The sequence below is a fragment of the Periplaneta americana genome, chromosome 5, assembly GCF_040183065.1.
Source record: "Periplaneta americana isolate PAMFEO1 chromosome 5, P.americana_PAMFEO1_priV1, whole genome shotgun sequence".
Taxonomy (NCBI): Eukaryota; Metazoa; Arthropoda; class Insecta; order Blattodea; family Blattidae; genus Periplaneta; species Periplaneta americana.
In genome coordinates this window covers 6,507,235-6,524,763 of record NC_091121.1, presented here as the reverse complement: position 1 = coordinate 6,524,763, position 17,529 = coordinate 6,507,235, and the positions used below count along the sequence as shown (strand labels likewise).

At 34.0% G+C, this 17,529-nt stretch overlaps 1 protein-coding gene across 2 annotated transcripts in view; it reads right to left on the bottom strand.

The window, feature by feature from the left end:
* Positions 1 to 765: 765 nt before the first annotated feature.
* Positions 766 to 17,529, bottom strand: part of LOC138699439 (uncharacterized) — a 69,456-nt gene continuing 52,692 nt past the window's right edge. Inside the window, exons 12-17 of one of the 2 annotated variants that reach the window (XM_069825305.1) lie at positions 16,057 to 16,239; positions 12,458 to 12,629; positions 7,408 to 7,570; positions 5,651 to 5,815; positions 3,635 to 3,774; positions 766 to 1,178 (exon numbers count right to left, since the gene is read on the bottom strand). In XM_069825305.1, coding sequence (XP_069681406.1) covers positions 971 to 1,178; positions 3,635 to 3,774; positions 5,651 to 5,815; positions 7,408 to 7,570; positions 12,458 to 12,629; positions 16,057 to 16,239 — 1,031 coding nt within the window. In that variant the 3' untranslated portion in view covers positions 766 to 970. The remainder of the gene's footprint in view (positions 1,179 to 3,634; positions 3,775 to 5,650; positions 5,816 to 7,407; positions 7,571 to 12,457; positions 12,630 to 16,056; positions 16,240 to 17,529) is intronic. The other variant, XM_069825304.1, reaches the window with a different exon arrangement.

The following is a 17,529-nucleotide window of genomic DNA, read 5'->3' as shown; positions in this document are numbered from 1 at the left end:
TTTATAACTTTCTCCATTCTCCTGTAACTTCATCCCTCTTAGCCCTAAATATTTTCATAAACACCTTATTTTCAAATACCCTTAACCTCTGTTCCTCTTTCAAAGTGAGAGTCCACGTTTCATAACCATACAGAACAACCGGTAATATAATAATTGTTTTATAAATTGTAACTTCCATTTTTTTTTTTAAGCAAACGGGATGACAAAAGTTTCTCAACCGAATAATAACAGGCATTTCTTATATTTTTTCCGCGTTTACTTTCCTCTCTCGAGTGTCATTTATATTTGTTACTGTTGCTCCAAAGTATTTGAATTTTTCCACCTTTTCAAAGGATACATTTTCTTTTATATATATATATATCTTTTCGTACTACAAATTTATGTTTCCGTAGGTGATGATAGGAGGAAAGTTTTCGAAAATCTAAAGCAGGTTAGGTGCAAAGAAATCTCAAAGAAACTACCGGCAGGAAATCTAACATAATCGTAAACCTTGAAACGAGATAACGCATTAGGCCTATAAATACAATGAATTTATTACAATCCTTTTTGAAAATTACATGCCGCCACTGATGGACTTTGCACGGGCAGAGAATGTAAACAACCTTAGCGGGAGTCGATCATCCCCAATAGAAGTGGAGTGAGGCTGACGTCATATTTCCCCTACTTACGGGCTCTGCAGACCTGGGGTATATAATAAAACATCTTTGCAATATTCCGTTGTAGTTTATTTAAACAGTTTATTTCTTTTACACTGTAAATTAAAAAAAAGAAAAAAGACAAGTCAGGGTTGGAGCACTAAGTACGGCTGGCATAGAGAACGTGACCGTCCGGATGTTGAGAAGCGCCATCCATATTTTATTATTTTATACAGAATGTTTCTTTTACATTGTTAAAAAAGTCTTTACTAAGACAGGAAACGAAACAAACACGGAGTGTTGTGTGTCAGTTTGCTGTTGCTATGGTGACGCCTCTACAGCTGGTTGAGAGCCGCGAGGGCGGACTGAAAGCAGGCGTTGTAGTCGCAGGTCACTTCGTTGTGCACAGGGTCGTCCCTGTTGTCCACGTAGTTGTCGTTCGCGTCTGGCCCGCCCACCAGGGCCCCGTACAGCACATGCGCGTTGGGGTCAGTACTCCAGTAGGTGTTCCAGTCACAAGTTGCGGGTGCGCTGGGACACGAACTGCGAAAACCAAGGAATAATATTCGGTGATGCGATACTCTTACCCAATACATGACATAAGTTATACAGTGTGTTCCAAAAGATTTTACACAAACTTCGGGAACACATAGAGAGGATAAATTAGAAAAATTGTGGATTAGAAACCCACAATCAACGATGTCAAATTGATTTGCTACATACAGGGACCTACAATGTTTAAAATCTGAATTTGAACAGTTGAACTTCACGAAGAAAGTCGAATCTTTACAAATGAAAGTTTGCATACTTTACAAGAGTTTTGTTTTGCAATGAATGACTAATTTTACAAATATGTAATTCTTACTTGCAGGGCTGTAAAGCTAACGTCAAGGAAATATTCTGTTAGCTATATCAAACGTTATACAGGGTGAACAGTAAGTAATTTAATTAATTTCAGGGGGTTATTCTTTAAGATATTTCAAACCAAAATAGTAATATGCGTTACAAGAGCGGTATGTTGAAGTTTTCATGTTCGAGGAAAAGTTTGAAAAAGCTAAACGTAGTTGAGCTTTTTTAATTTCCGAGAATTGAAAGAAAACATACCGCTCGTGTATCGTACATTATTTTGTGTGAAGATCGTTTATTACATACCTGAAAGAGGAATTTCTAATTAGTTGCAATGAAATCTCCATCTTGGTTTCTGTTCAATGACGGCAAATTTGCAAAACAAAAATATCTATCTTCAACATTGTTGCTTTAAAATGTTTTCTGTGTTTACTATACTCCAGCAGGCCGTGATATACGTCTGTCTTTTTTTCCCCCTGTCTATGATGAGTCTTGAATCTTGTTGATTTTTTCACGGCTTCCTTAATGTTACTTGCATCACGAATGCAGTAACTTTAGTGGAGTTGTAGAGTTTACTTAATTTTTGCAAATATTTAAAAACAATAATTAACAGTGCAATTTAGGTGAAATTGCAGTGGTAAGTTTCCAATTTATAATTATTACTATATTGAACGTCTCTAAAAATAATATGTTAAAAGCCTAAAGCAGTGAAATCAATATCTCACTTAAGCGGTAAGAAGAGGGAAATTGTTATGTGTGTTAGGTTGGGAATATTGAATGTGGAATTTCAGACTTTCCGCGGATTGGTTTTGTGCGGCAACCAAGCAAATACGCACGATCTCGCACAAAAGTTTAATACAATTTTCCTCGTTTTACTTCGTTTAGGAGATAAAAATTGTGTTTACATGAAATAGTCTTCAGCGTGTTTTGGAAATGACATTGATTTAATTCCCATATGCTTAGTCAGTTTAAGAGAGCAGTGTATTATGATAATGAATGATTGAAAGAATTTTAGTTTTGTCCTTTAAATGTAAAAAAAAAATGATCCGAACAAAATTTATAAAGTTTCGATCTGCAAAGAAATTTTACAGTGTAACATTTGAAGAGTCCACTGCAAGAATGATGGATGTCACTTTTTTTTATCGAAAATGAACCAAGACTATCACTGCATAGCTTAAGACACATAGAATATACATAGAGAGTTGTATGGCATTAACACTGATAGTCATTGTCCAGTAATGATCGGAAAATCACAGTTAAGCTTTGAGCGCTAAGCATTTCAAACTTTCAGTTGCTTCTCCTGCAAAATGTATTCCAAATGACATCCATCATTCTTGCAGTGGACTCATTTGTTCAGATCAAATTTCTGCACATATAAAGGACAAAACTAAAACTCTTTCAATGATTTGTTATAATACACTGCTCTCTTAAATTGACTGACCATATTGGGAATTAAATCAATGGCTTTCCCAAAGTACACTATGAAATATTTCATATAAAACAATTTTTTTCTCAAAAAAGAAGCAAAAACTATCAGAACTGTATTAAACTTTTTTGGGTGAAATATCTGAAGGCCTGTTCGTTTTACGAGTTTTCCAACAATTCTGCTTTGTGCAAACCTGGCTTTCAGGTATAGCTCATTGTAAACCCACGAATGAGATACTGGTCTTCTCTTAACTTTTATTGTTAAGTGTTGTAAACTTTCCCAGTCCTTGAGAAAGACTCCTGCTGTTTTTATATCATTGAACCAGGCATATACTAACATTAAATTTACTGATGGAAGCATGGCTTGAAACTTCAGCATTAAGCATCAAATGACGTGTTGTCATAGAAACGCCTGCCTACCACATAGCTTGTACAATGTACTTGGCAAGGCCCATAAAACCAATGCTTTTTTTCTTAACGTGGAATGCTCTATAATAAAATCATTAATGTTTTAATCACAAAATGGTAACTATGGAAATGCCAAAAGTAACAAATGAAAAACGCCATTATTTGCCAAACACAGTAACGTTATTTTTTCTACCTCATGTTTTATAATATTTATCATTCTCTAAAGTCTGAAGTGACTTTGAACGACCTCATAAAATTATTTAAACGTTTCATAGTTTCTGAGATGATTCTAGTAATGGGTGTAAAGGATATAAACTCACCTAGATCTATGGTGCTCGTGGGAGGGTGGGTTGGTACCGTAACCCACCACGAAGCTGCGTCCAGTGTCTCCCAGCATGTAGCCGATCTGCTTTTTAGCGAATTCTTGGTATTGCTCAGTGTTAATACCCAACTTTGCAACCTACAGAAAAAAATATAATGCATATTCAGTAAGCAAAACTACAGAGTTCACAGATGTACTTTCATTCAGACCGCTGTGGTGAGAGCTTTCCAACGCAGAGACCAGTGTTCAAATCTCATTTTCTTTTACTAGAATTCATTGCGGAAGGACAGATTGTTGGAGGTTTTATCAGGTCGTTTCCGTGCTCCTTCCTAACATTTAATCATTTATAGATCCAGTATCATCCATGAAATGAGATTGCGTGAAACGTGTTTTTCTTGGTATTTTACTTTTTAGGTTAGATAGGGACGGTTTTTTTTTTGTTTAGTTAATGGTCCGAAGACAGGTCTGAACCTCAGAAGTGATACCACGAAGGCAACACTTATGAGGCAACTAGGCCAGGAGATAATGGGGTAGGGTGACCAGTTCCTTTTGTCATAAATAAACTCACTGTAAAAATACTCCTGACATTGTCAACGCACATGGCCTTCGAAATTAAAATTTTACTATGATTCTGAAAGCCGTTATGACTTAAGGGGTTAGGTACAGCTTACAGCAGTAAAATTTTGGAAATATTCAACATTTTTTTCCTCCATTACTGTATCTTGTACAATAATGAAAATTGGTATGTGTAAAATACTGTCCTTTTACTATATGAAACAATTTTACGATTAAAAAAAAAAATATATATATATATATATATATATATATATATATATAACATTTTTTTTAAATTCAAAATGGTGGCAGTTTACTGTGCAGTGATGAAGCGTTTCCCTCATAACTCAAAAACTATCCAATATTCTATGATGAATTTTTGTGTGTATTTATGCATGTCACATTTACAATATGATGGAAAAACACTTCTCTACCTTTGATAGACTGTCTGATAAAAATAAATTCACTTTAAAAAATGGTCAAACATCAGTATTTTCTCCTAACATAAAATTAAAAAAAATATATATATTTTTTAAGGAATGTAGTTGAAAGAGCATGATATTGTAAACATGAGTTTCAGCAATAAAATAAAAGAGAGAGAACATGACAAAGTTAACAATTTTGTGAGTTATGAGGGAAAAGTTCATCACTGCACAGTGAACTGCCACCATTTTGAATTTTGAAAAAAAAAAAATATAAGTAACTTTTTTTTTATTCTTAAAAATATTTTTTCCATTCAGCAGAAGGACAGTGTTTTACACATACCAATTTTCATTATTGTACAAGATACAGTAATGGAAGGAAAAAATGTTGAATATTTCCAAAAATTTACTGATGTAAGCTGTACTTAACTCCTTAATTGGGAATTAAATTAATTGACTTTATTTTAAATACGTATTAAGTTTGGTGTAATACAAACGAATTAAATATAACTCAACTTCTGTGTTTAAGATAAATTACAAATTAGTTAATTGTGGATTAGTAACATGTTAGTGGAATCGGTCCTTAACTACAGTTTTAATCTCCTTTTAGGTCGAATGTAACGTTTCAGGCCAAAAGAGTTCGTTGATTTACCGGAAAATATACCAGTGTTCGTGAATGTTAGTAAGAACATTAGATTTGTTAGTCGTTGCGTTCTCCGAAAAGACAGCCAGGGCCGACTCATGCATAAGGAGTCATTTTGTAATATTAGACATTTTTTAATCTTAAACAACATAACAAAATTGCACATAATAATGATAAGATTTGTTTTACAAATATCGTTTACTTTGTATGCATTAGTATGATGTTCGAGACATAATTTAAAAGTTACCCGTGCCTATTGGACAGCCCTGTTTGTAATAAGTGCACTGTTGACTGAAATACTTAATCTATTATTTTCCATAATGGAGTTTCAGTGCAATATTTTAACCGACCCTTATACAAAAGTTCCATGCACTACAAGTAATATTATTATTACTTGTAGGCAGATGTAGACGACGTTGGCAGCACTTCTCAACGATCCCCACTCTGAGAGGAAGAGGAGCCCTTTGGGTGTCTTCGTCTGAGAGTTTACCATCCAGTTGCAGAAACCCCTGACTACATCTTTGTAACTCTGTTTTCCTGTCACTTGCGCAAGAAGAACCTGCAAAAGACAATGAATATAGTTGATACTAAACTCCCACCACTCTCATAATTCAGTTAGTGCACTTACTTCGGCCAAAAGAGAAATTCAGCCATTAAATAAATGTTATAAAAGGTCGTTAGGAATAACAAAGTGTGGGAAGAAATAAGAAAAAAATGAGGGGACAAGCGAACACGGAGATTGTGGAAGCGCTTTTAAGAATCCGATTGATTGCTATGGCAACAATTCCGATTTCGGAAACAGCCCAGACAAATGACGGTGGAATATGTGCAGAGATATATCGATAGAATCGGTGTTTACGTATCAGTCCGGGCGAACACAATAGGTTAAATTATTGAAATTCACTTAAAAACTACATGTTAAAGTTCTTTAACGTCCCTTTTTACTTTTTGCCGATTATGATAAAAAAATCCTGTTCTGAATTAGGTCGGATTTTGTTAACCTCATATGAACGGATGACATTATGGGTATGCAAGTAGGCAGGATGGATGAAGATGGTGATAATGATGGTGCCACTGGCGTAGCTCTGTCGGCTAAGGTTCTTGCTTACCGATCCGGAGTTGCGCTCGGGCGCGGGTTCGATTCCCGCTTGGGCTGATTACCTGGTTGGATTTTTTCTGAGATTTTCCCCAACCGTAAGGCAAATGCCAGGTAATCTATGGCGACTCCTCGGCCTTATCTCGCCAAATATCATTTCACTATCACCAATCTCATCGGCGCTAAATAACCTCGTAGTTGATACAGTGTCGTTCAATAACCAAGTAAAAAATAATAATAATGGCGGTAAAACGAACCCATTCTCCAGTGCCGAAAGTTATCCAGCATTTGTTCTTAATGGGTTGAGGGAAAACACCAAAAAAAAAAAAACTTCAAACAGTCCCAACTATAGTCGCGACGCTGTTATTCCCAGCGTGACTCCTCCTCTTTGCTTACGTCTTAGGAATTGAAGGCTCTATAAAGTATAGGTAGGTAGTATCGTTCGCCATTTTTGTTCTTTCGTTGCCGAGCTACCATACGAGGAATCTATTTGCCACACCGTTAAACATTATCATGTCGTAGCTTCTATGATAATAAATCAAACGCACTGTAATTTAGCAAATAATTGAGCGGCAAATGTCTTTGTGTGCTTTCTGCGAACGCCAACGAAAGAGCCAAAATGGCGGGCGATTATATTAAGTATTTATCGATCCTTAAGAAATGAATAACATCTTCATAAGCGAATCACAAGACGCACATGTTTAAATGTAGCCGACGTGCAACGCGATTGGCTGACGGAAATTAGAGCGACGGAACTATAGGTTTCGATCTCGGGCCCGTTAGTTTCACAGTCAGATACGCTGACCAATACTCAAAAGCGGTGGACTCTTGCATGTAAAAGCAGTAACAATGAAAATGTTATGTAAACCGTTATTTCATTTGCAAGCAACCATGTGACAACGTTGCGGAGACGTACCTCTGGTACAGCCATCTATAAGAAACGTAGAAAGTCAAGGCGCTGTTATGGGATTTACCGTTTCTTTCTCAGTATAGAATTGGCTGCACTTCTTTATTGCATAACATTATGAATGATCCTGTATATATCATTAACTCACATCAACGCCAGAATTCTTCTGGTCCCAGCCGAATCCCCCGTTCCAGTTCTGCAGGCCGAATTCTTTGTATAATTGTTCGGCCTTCGTGAGGTAACTGGAATCCCCTGTCGCTTTGTACAGCCATGTGGCCCCCCACACCAACTCGTCTTGGTAGTTGGAAGATCTGCACAGAGAATAAACATTAAAGAGGACGAAAGCAAAAACACAAAACTATAATAACAAGTAATTAAATGGGACAGACAGCTACGTAAATAGTTGTGAGATTGATGCGAGAAGGGATAGACAATCTTGGCCAAAACTGAACAGTGTCGCGAAAGGCGGTGGAGAATTTTGTTCGAAATATTTTGTAGCGTCTCTTAGGCCCGTAACACACTTCAAGAGTTTTCGCTAGCGAGAAATGTGTTGCTAGAAAGAGGCGAAGAGCCTTCCTCCACACACTTGGCGAATTCTCGTTATCACAGATCACATCTCGCTATGATCATCTATGCACTGCCTTCATGCACAAAGCATTTTTCTGATTATAGTAATGACTCGTTGGGGGAAATATTATAGGTTATGTATTTACGTATATTGTCGTACTTAAATATATAACCTGTAAGTATATCGTCGTACTTTACAAATTACGTATGAACGGTACGTTGAATCTGAGTATTCAGATGATGAGGAAATGGAGTTACATGAACATATTTTGTTAATGAAAAGAAAAAGTAGGCCTAAAATTAAAGCCAGAAATGTCTGAAAATCACAGGGCGAGTTTTGGACACTGGTTTCGATTTGAATGATGATACGTTTAGGCATTATTTCAGGTTGAATGGACCTCAGTTTTTTGCCATTCATGATATGATAGAGGATTCTTTGCTATGTTCTGATTAAAATTACGTAAACTGTTAAGAGTCCCGCGCCGTGGCGTCGTGGTCTAAGGCATCCTGCCTAGGACTCGCGTTACGGAATGCGCGCTGGTTCGAGTCCTCGTGGGGGAAGAAATTTTCTCATGAAATTTCGGCCAGTGTATGGGACCGGTGCCCACCCAGCATCGTGATGCACTTGGGGAGCTACGATAGGTAGCGAAATCCGGTTGTGAATGCCAGCTATAACGGCTGGGGGATCATCGTGCTAACCACACGATACCTCCATTCTGGTTGGATGATCGTCCACCTCTTCTTCGGCATGTGGGCGTGAGGCCAGCAGCCGGCTGGTCGGTCTAGGCCCTTCACGGGCTGTAGCGCCACGGATTATTATTATTATTATTATTATTATTATTATTATTATTATTATTATTATTATTATTAAACTGTTAAGACATATAGATACAGTACATTATTTCAAATGTTTAATTAATACTATTAAATCTCATCAAAATAAAATATATCCCTATTTATTTTCAGATAATCTGATATTTGTCTCCAGATTTCTTGTTCAAGTTTCGTGTTTTTATAGTTTTCATCCCGTGTATAATACAAATAGGCTTACGGGTGACATCGTACAAGTTCGATAAGTTTCTGACTGCAATTATCAGCCATCTTTCCTCATTTTCAAATAAAAACAATACAATTCATCGGCATCTGTGATATCATTTTCTACATCCAATCATCATAAAGAGTATAAATGTCAAACATCTTTGATAAATGTGTCAAGAAAATTCGCTGAGCTACCGATTCCAGCGAGAAACTCGCGCGAGGTTTTTGCCTCGAACGAGAATCTCTTCCAGTGTGTGGACGTCCATTTGAATCCATGTTATCAATCTTTGAATTATCTCGCAACACATTTCTCGCTGGCGAAAACTCTGCAAGTGTGTTACAGGCCTTGCCCGCGGACAAGACCAGCCCTAGGGTGCAATCGTCGCTACTGGCGAGTATGCTGTCTCTCTGCACGACAGAGCAGGGTTCCTTACCCTCCAGGCACTCTATCCGTTTCAGCGATTGCTGACGATACTGTACTATAAAGTGGGGAGCAGGAATATTGGCGGATGGAGGTATACCCCTTCATACTAACCCAACCCACGTTCCACCCCTACTTTAGCTGTAAACGTTCTTCGAAGGGTCGCTTCCGAAACATCTTTCACTCCTCGCTACGTAACCTAAAGTCTGTAACATCGAAATAGTGTTTATATACCTATAAGCACTGTCTGTGTGTCAGTATGTAGTGTAATTTTTGTGCGCAGCATTATAATTATTTCATTAAACAACAGCACATGTGAACACTTCATTTGTTATCATACAAACTACTGGTATACAATATGCGACATGATTTTATAACTACTATACTGATATCGAATATCATTCGTATTTTGAGGTGAATGAACTAAGAAAATCAGGTGCATTCATATCTTCCAAGTTCGACAGTCTTAGAGAGGAATTGGCGCACACAAGACATTAACTCAACTCCACGCAGGAGGAGATAAAGAGGCTAGTGCAAGAAAATGACGATCTCAAACAGGAAGTGAGTGATCAGCAGCAGTACACAAGCAGAGACAATTTAATGCTATTTGGAGTTCCGGAGATCGATGAACAATCAACTTATGAAGTCATTGACCAAATATCGGAAGTCATAGGCGGTAGTGAATTGGTGCAACATGATGTAACCGTAGCATATCGCATACCAACCAGGCCAGGAAAGACGCGTCCTATTGTCATCCGCTTCACAAAGAGTAGAAGTCGTGATGAATGGCTCCAGATGTTCAGAAATGAGGCCAAAAATGATGGCAGCGGTCCTGGGATTGCGACAAAGGAAGTCAACAGGGAACTTCCGGCAGGAAGAATCGCAGCAGGTGACCAACTGACAGCAGTGACCAAGACAAGGGATGCAAGAAAAGATGAAGCCAGTCCCATGAGTAAAATCACTGGTGTTGACGATGTAAATAATTTGTAAATAGTATTGTGTCGGTACCAGGTTTTATTTTATATAACATAATTGACTTAACAATGGCTAGTAATACTATATCAAATGAAATTCATCAGTGCAAATTTAATAATAATGATACCACAAAGGTTTTTAACGATTTACTTTACTGCAATGAGTATATTGCCATATACTATCAGATCTTAAAATATTTCACTTAAACTTATAGTGCCCTAATTCCTGTTTTCCTCATTCTCTTAATAACCAGAATTTCAATCATATTACGAAAATTTTAATTTGTTGTGTTTAATTAAAGTTTTTTTTAAGTATTCGTAAACACTATAAATAATTCCTTTCCTTTCTAGACATGTCGCTCAACTAGGCACAGAAGCAATTCCACTGTTAGTATTGAAAATTACTGTTGAATATGTGCACCGTGAACAGACAACAGCTACGATGACTACTCTCTCAATACACAACAATTGGCTTGCAAGCAACTACACCCGAACGCATCGACACACTGCCAGTCAGTCATTCCAATGGACAGGTCAGAAGAGAGGGGGTGGTACATGGCGAGTATGCTGTCTCTCTATCCCTTGTGCACGACAGAGCAGAGTTCCTTACCCTCCATGCAAAAATGTGCAAGCCAATCGTTGGGTATTGAGAGAGTAGTCATCGTAGCTGTTGTCTGTTCACTGTGCACATATTCAAACAGTAATTTTCAATACTAACAGTGGAATTGCTTCTGTGCCTAGTTGAGCGACATGTCTAGAAAGGGAGCGGATACGCGGAGCCAAGCGAAAGGAATTATTTATAGTGTTTATGAATACTTAAAAAAAAAACTTTAATTAATACAACAAATTAAAATTTTCGTAATATGATTGAAATTCTGGTTATTAAGAGAATGAGGAAAACAGGAATTAGGTCACTATAAGTTTAAGTGAAATATTTTAAGATCTGATAGTATATTGGCAATATACTCATTGCAGTGAAGTAAATCGTTAAAAACCATTGTGTTATTATTATTATTATTATTATTATTATTATTATTATTATTATTATTATTATTATTATTATTATTAGTATTAAATTTTCATTGATTGATATCATTTAATATAGTATTACTAGCCATTGTTAAGTCAATTATATTATATAAAATAAAACCTGGGTACCGACACAATACTATTTACAAATTATTTACATCGTCAACACCAGTGATTTTACTCACGGGACTGGCTTCATCTTTTCTTGCAACCCTTGTCTTGTTCAAAAGGTCTCTGGCCACTGCTGTCAGTTGGTAACCTGCTGTGATTCTTCCTGCCGGAAGGTCCCTGTTGACTTTCTTTGTCGCAATCCCAGGACCGCTGCCATCATTTTTGGCTTCATTTCTGAACAGCTGGAGCCATTCATCACGACTTCTCCTCTTTGTGAAGCGGATGACAATAGGACGCGTCTTTCCTGGCCTGGATGGTATACGATGTGCTATGCTTACATCATGTTGCACCAATTCACTACCGCTTATGACTTCCGATATTTGGTCAATGACTTTATAAGTTGATTGTTCATCGATCTCCTGAACTCCAAATAGCATTATATTGTCTCTGCGTGTGTACTGCTGCAGATCACTCACTTCCTGTTTGAGATCGTCATTTTCTTGCACTAGCCTCTTTATCTCCTCCTGCGTGGAGTTGAGTTAATGTCTTGTGTGCGCCAATTCCTCTCTAAGACTGTCGAACTTGGAAGATATGAATGCACCTGATTTTCTTAGTTCATTCACCTCAAAATACGAATGATATTCGATATCAGTATAGTAGTTATAAAATCATGTCGCATATTGTATACCAGTAGTTTGTATGATAACAAATGAAGTGTTCACATGTGCTGTTGTTTAATGAAATAATTATAATGCTGCGCACAGAAATTACACTACATACTGACACACAGACAGTGTTTATATATAAACACTATTTCGATGTTACAGACTTTAGGTTACGTAGCGAGGAGTGAAAGATGTTTCGGAAGCGACCCTTCGAAGAACGTTTACAGTTAAAGTAGGGGTGGAACGTGGGTTGGGTTAGTATGAAGGGGTATACCTCCATCCGCCAATATTCCTGCTCCCTACTATAGGCAGTAATGCCCCCTCAAAAGCCTGGTCTGCATTGCAGCTAATCTATCCTCATGTTATAGATTCCTCAGAATTTTTACTGCTTACTTGTAGAAGCCATCGGTGATGGAATCGCTGTAGTTTCCTCGGTATGTGTCTGCGAAGTTGAACAGCTGTTTAGCATGCGCAAGCAGGGTGTTGGCATAGCTGGAGTTTGACGTCCAGAACACTATGGACGCTGCCGCCAGGGCTGCGGCTGTTTCTGCCGCCAGGTCAGACCCTGAACATTACAAGAACGTGAAACAGAAATTACATGACTGTATAGCACGTCGTCGGGGTGGACACAATGCAGAAGAAATGAATATCACGAAGGTGATGTAAGCTATATTCTCATTACATTTTGGGTTCTACGAAACAATTTAATTTCTTATGTTATCAGGTATACTTCTATCTACGTTACGTAACCATATTTTTACAGAATTCGCCCCCTATTATCTTGTTCGTTGGACACACAAACAATGACATACATGTGAAACCATCCACAGACAAGGAAAATCACAAAAACCGTTCTTCTTATATGTATATGACAAAAGAGATACAAAAGGGAATAAATAAGTAAATAGGGAAGTAAATGAATGATTAAATAAATAAATAAATAAATAAATAAATAAAAAGTAAATACATAAATAAGTAAAGAGAAAAGTAAATGAATAAATAAATAAGTAAATAGAAAAGTAAATGAATGAATAAATAAATAAATAAAAAGTAAATAAGTAAATGAATGAATAAGTGAATAAGTAAATAAATTGAAATAAATAAGTAAATAAATGAATGAATGAATAAATAAATAAATGAAAGATTGAATTAATGGATAAATGAATGAATAAAATATTAAATAAATAAATAAATAAATTTAAAAGTAAATGAATAAATAAATAAATAAATAAAAAATAAATACATAAATAAGTAAAGAGAAAAGTAAATGAATAAATAAATAAGTAAATAGAAAAGTAAATGAATGAATAAATAAATAAAAAGTAAATAAGTAAATGAATGAATAAGCGAATAAGTAAATAAATTGAAATAAATAAGTAAATAAATGAATGAATAAATAAATAATTATAGTATATAAATGAATGAATGAATAAATAAATAAATAAATGAAAGATTGAATTAATGAATAAATGAATGAATAAAATATTAAGTAAATAAATAAATGAATGAATAATTGAATAAATAAATAAATTAAAAATAAATAAATGAATTAAAATAAATAAATGGATAAATAAATGAATGTATAAATAAATAAAAGCTAGTTAATTTGATTAATTAATTAATTAAAAATAAGTAAGTAAATAAATGAATAAATAAATAAATAAATGATACATTGAATGAATGAAGATATTGAGTAAATAGGTAAATAAATAAATAGTTAATTTGATTAATTAATTAAAATAAGCAAGTAAGTGAATAAATAAATATGCAGTATAAGTAGATCTGCAGTATATAAATGAATAAATAAATAAATAAATAAATAAATGAACGAAAGATTGAACGAATAATTCAATAAGTAAATGAATGAATTAAAAATAAAAAAATACATCAGTAAATAAATAGTTAATTTGATTGATCATTTAAAAATAAGTAAGTATTCTTTAACTAGATGTTAATAATCAAGATATTGTTAAGATAAACGTCAGCAATGACAATCAACATCTTTTCTTTCCAGATACCCTGAAAACCAGTTTTATCTTCATTGTACTGAGACTCCTGGGATTAGCCATCATGTTTACTTTGAGAGTAAAGTTGTCGGTTGCTGTAGTAACCATCGTGCTCTATCGTTTCCTATCAGTTGCTTATAGGACCGCTCGCATTTGCACTGCATACGCCTCCACATTGTTAATTTTCTCGCGTCACTCAATTTTACTCGCTAATTTTTCTATTTTAATTTGTCGACTACTGACTGTTGTTCAATTACGAATCATTTGACATGAGTATGTTCTATCGCTTCTCATACTCTAGTTATACAATCTCGGCTGCGCGTGATCCTCCAATCTGTGTCTCAATTTCCCCCTCCGGCAAATCGCTAGATGATGTCACCCTCTCGAATCCAAGGTCACGTTGGGTACATTGATCTTTCATCTGTCGGTCGCCCTTTACTTCATTGGAATATGTGACGTATTTTAGAAATTACAGGTGCGACAAAACTGGTCTGAAAATGTGTCGGTGTACTTTCTAGGATGGTATCCTAGTACTGGACCGAACATGTATACACGTATTGACGTCAAAAATACCTGGTCTTCTGGATTATGGGTGCCAGTTCCCCGTCAAATCTCAGTGTTGTTAAGAGACACAAAACAAAGGAAGCTAGAAAGCAAAAAATACAAAAATGAATAGCTTAAGGGGATGCGCTACTGAAAAATGACCGTTTTTGAAGAAATGTTATGTTTTTTTTTATTTTACTCTTCATATGCTAAATTCCAGTGCTCCATTACCACAACCTGTGTTTCAGCTATAATATGCACTATAAAAACATAGAAAACTCTTGTTTTAGATTCCAAAACACGGTTTCCAAAATAAACGTGTTATTTTCAAATTTTATTTTTAAAAGAGTTATTTCTTGACTTAGATCATTGACATTTTCTTGATTAATTCATAATCATGATCATAATATGCTGTTAAAATTTCAATACATTATCTCTTAAAATGTAGAAATTAGAAAATTCAGTAACGCATCCCCTTAAAGCACGAAGTCAGGCACAGAAAACAATTTCAAACACGATTTAAACCAAAATTTGAGTAGTGCTTGAACACACTTCCTTGACTCGACTTGTGATCTTTCACTTTACTCACAGACACATAAACTAAATATAAATATCTTCCTTCCAACTTTTCTCATCATATTGATTTTATACTGGTGTAAAGATTTTGGATTTTTTTCGCATTCTCTATATCAGGAACATTCAATCCAGACGTTTGAGATGGGCAGGGCATGTAGCACGTATGGGCGAATCCAGAAATGCATATGGAGTGTTAGTTGGGAGGCCGGAGGGAAAAAGACCTTTAGGGAGGCCGAGACGTAGATGGGAAGATAATATTAAAATGTATTCGAGGGAGGTGGGATATGATGATAGAGAATGGATTAATCTTGCTCAGGATAGGGACCAATGGCGGGCTTATGTGAGGGCGGCAATGAACCTCCAGGTTCCTTAAAAGCCAGTAAGTAAGTACTCTATATTGAACTGTAGTACAGTATACAGTTCATAGAACAAACTGATCCAGTTAAATCGTGACTTGAAAATTTTAGTAATCTCCCTGTAAATTAGTGTAAGTTGCGATGCATCTGGCTTGATTTCAGCAAGTAGAAAGGTTACTCCAGATGGGGCAAGGTATGCTATACTTCGAACTATTTTCTGTGTCTTACACTTTGCATTGGTAGTTACTTTTATTTAGGCCACCTTTTCTTTTCAGTAGGCCTATTTATAGCATTCAAATTTCAAATGGAGTTTCGACTTGATGTTGAGGAAGATTTCTTGTAGGTACTCTTTGGGTAGGGGGCATAGAACATACACTTAAACTAAAAATAGGGCAAATTTCTGAAATTTTACAACAGCAAATATTGGGAATTCAAACGGTGGGGTTAGAGAAACAGATAAAATAGTGTCCATTAAATACAAGAAATAAAATTTTGATTAAAATGTAAATACCTGGGTGGGATGTGTCGATCTTGTAGGCAGGTCTGTCCATTGTCATGTCCTCGGGGCGTCCCCAGTACTTGTGGTCCGCCTCTCCTTCCCCAACTTGCCCGTAAAAGACGTTCTCACTCACGTGGCATTTGAGGAAGTAGTCCGTGGCCCACTTCACCGCCTTGCGGGCGTCGGTCAAGGCGTCTGAGTAAATACATATATAGATAAATAAATAAATAGATAGATAAATAAATAGATAAATAAATAAATATATAGATAAATAAATAAATATATAGATAAATAAATAAATAAATAAATAGATAAATAAATAGATAAATAAATAAGTAAATATATAGATAAATAAATAAATAGATAAATAAATAAATATATAGATAAATAGATAAATAAATAAATAAATATATAGATAAATAAATAAATAAATAAATAGATAAATAAATAAATAGATAAATAAATAAATAGATAAATAGATAAATAGATAAATAAATAGATAAATAAATAAATATATAAATAAATAAATAAATAGATAACTAGGTAGATAAATAGATAAATAAATAGACAAATATATAAATAAATAAGTAGATAAATAGATAGATAAATAGATAGATAAATAAATAGATAAATAAATAGATAAATAAATAAAAATATAGATAAATAAATAAATAGATAAATAAATAAATAGATAAATAAATAAATATATAGATAAATAAATAAATATATAGATAAATAGATAAATAAATAAATAGATAAATAAATAGACAAATAAATAAATATATAAATAAATGAATAGATAAATAAATACATAACTAGGTAGATAAATAGATAAATAAATAGATAAATAGATAAATAAATAGACAAATATATAAATAAATAAATAGATAGATAGATAAATAGATAGATAAATAAATGAATTTATAAATAAATATATAAATAAATCAATAGATAAATAAATAAATAGATAAGTAGATATGTAAATAAATAAATATATAAATAAATAAATAAATAGATAGATAGGAAAATAAATAGATAAATAAATAAATAGATAAATAAATAAATAAATATATAAATAAATAGATAGATAAATAGATAAATAAATAGATAAATAAATAAATAAATAGATAAATAAATAAAGAAATGGATAAATAGATAAATAAATAGATAAATAAATATATAAATAAATAAATAAATAGATAAGTAATTATGTAAATAAATAAATATATAAATAAATAAATAGATAAATAAATAGATAGATAGAAAAATAAATAGATAAATAAAGAAATAAGTAGATAAATAAATAAATAAATGAATAGATAAATAAATAAATAGATAAATAAATAAAGAAATAAATTAATTAATAGATAAATAAATAAATAAAAATATAAATAAATAGATAAATAAATAAATGAATAAATAAATGCATAAATAAATGAATAAATTAATGAATAAATAAATGAGTAAATAAATAAATAATTAATT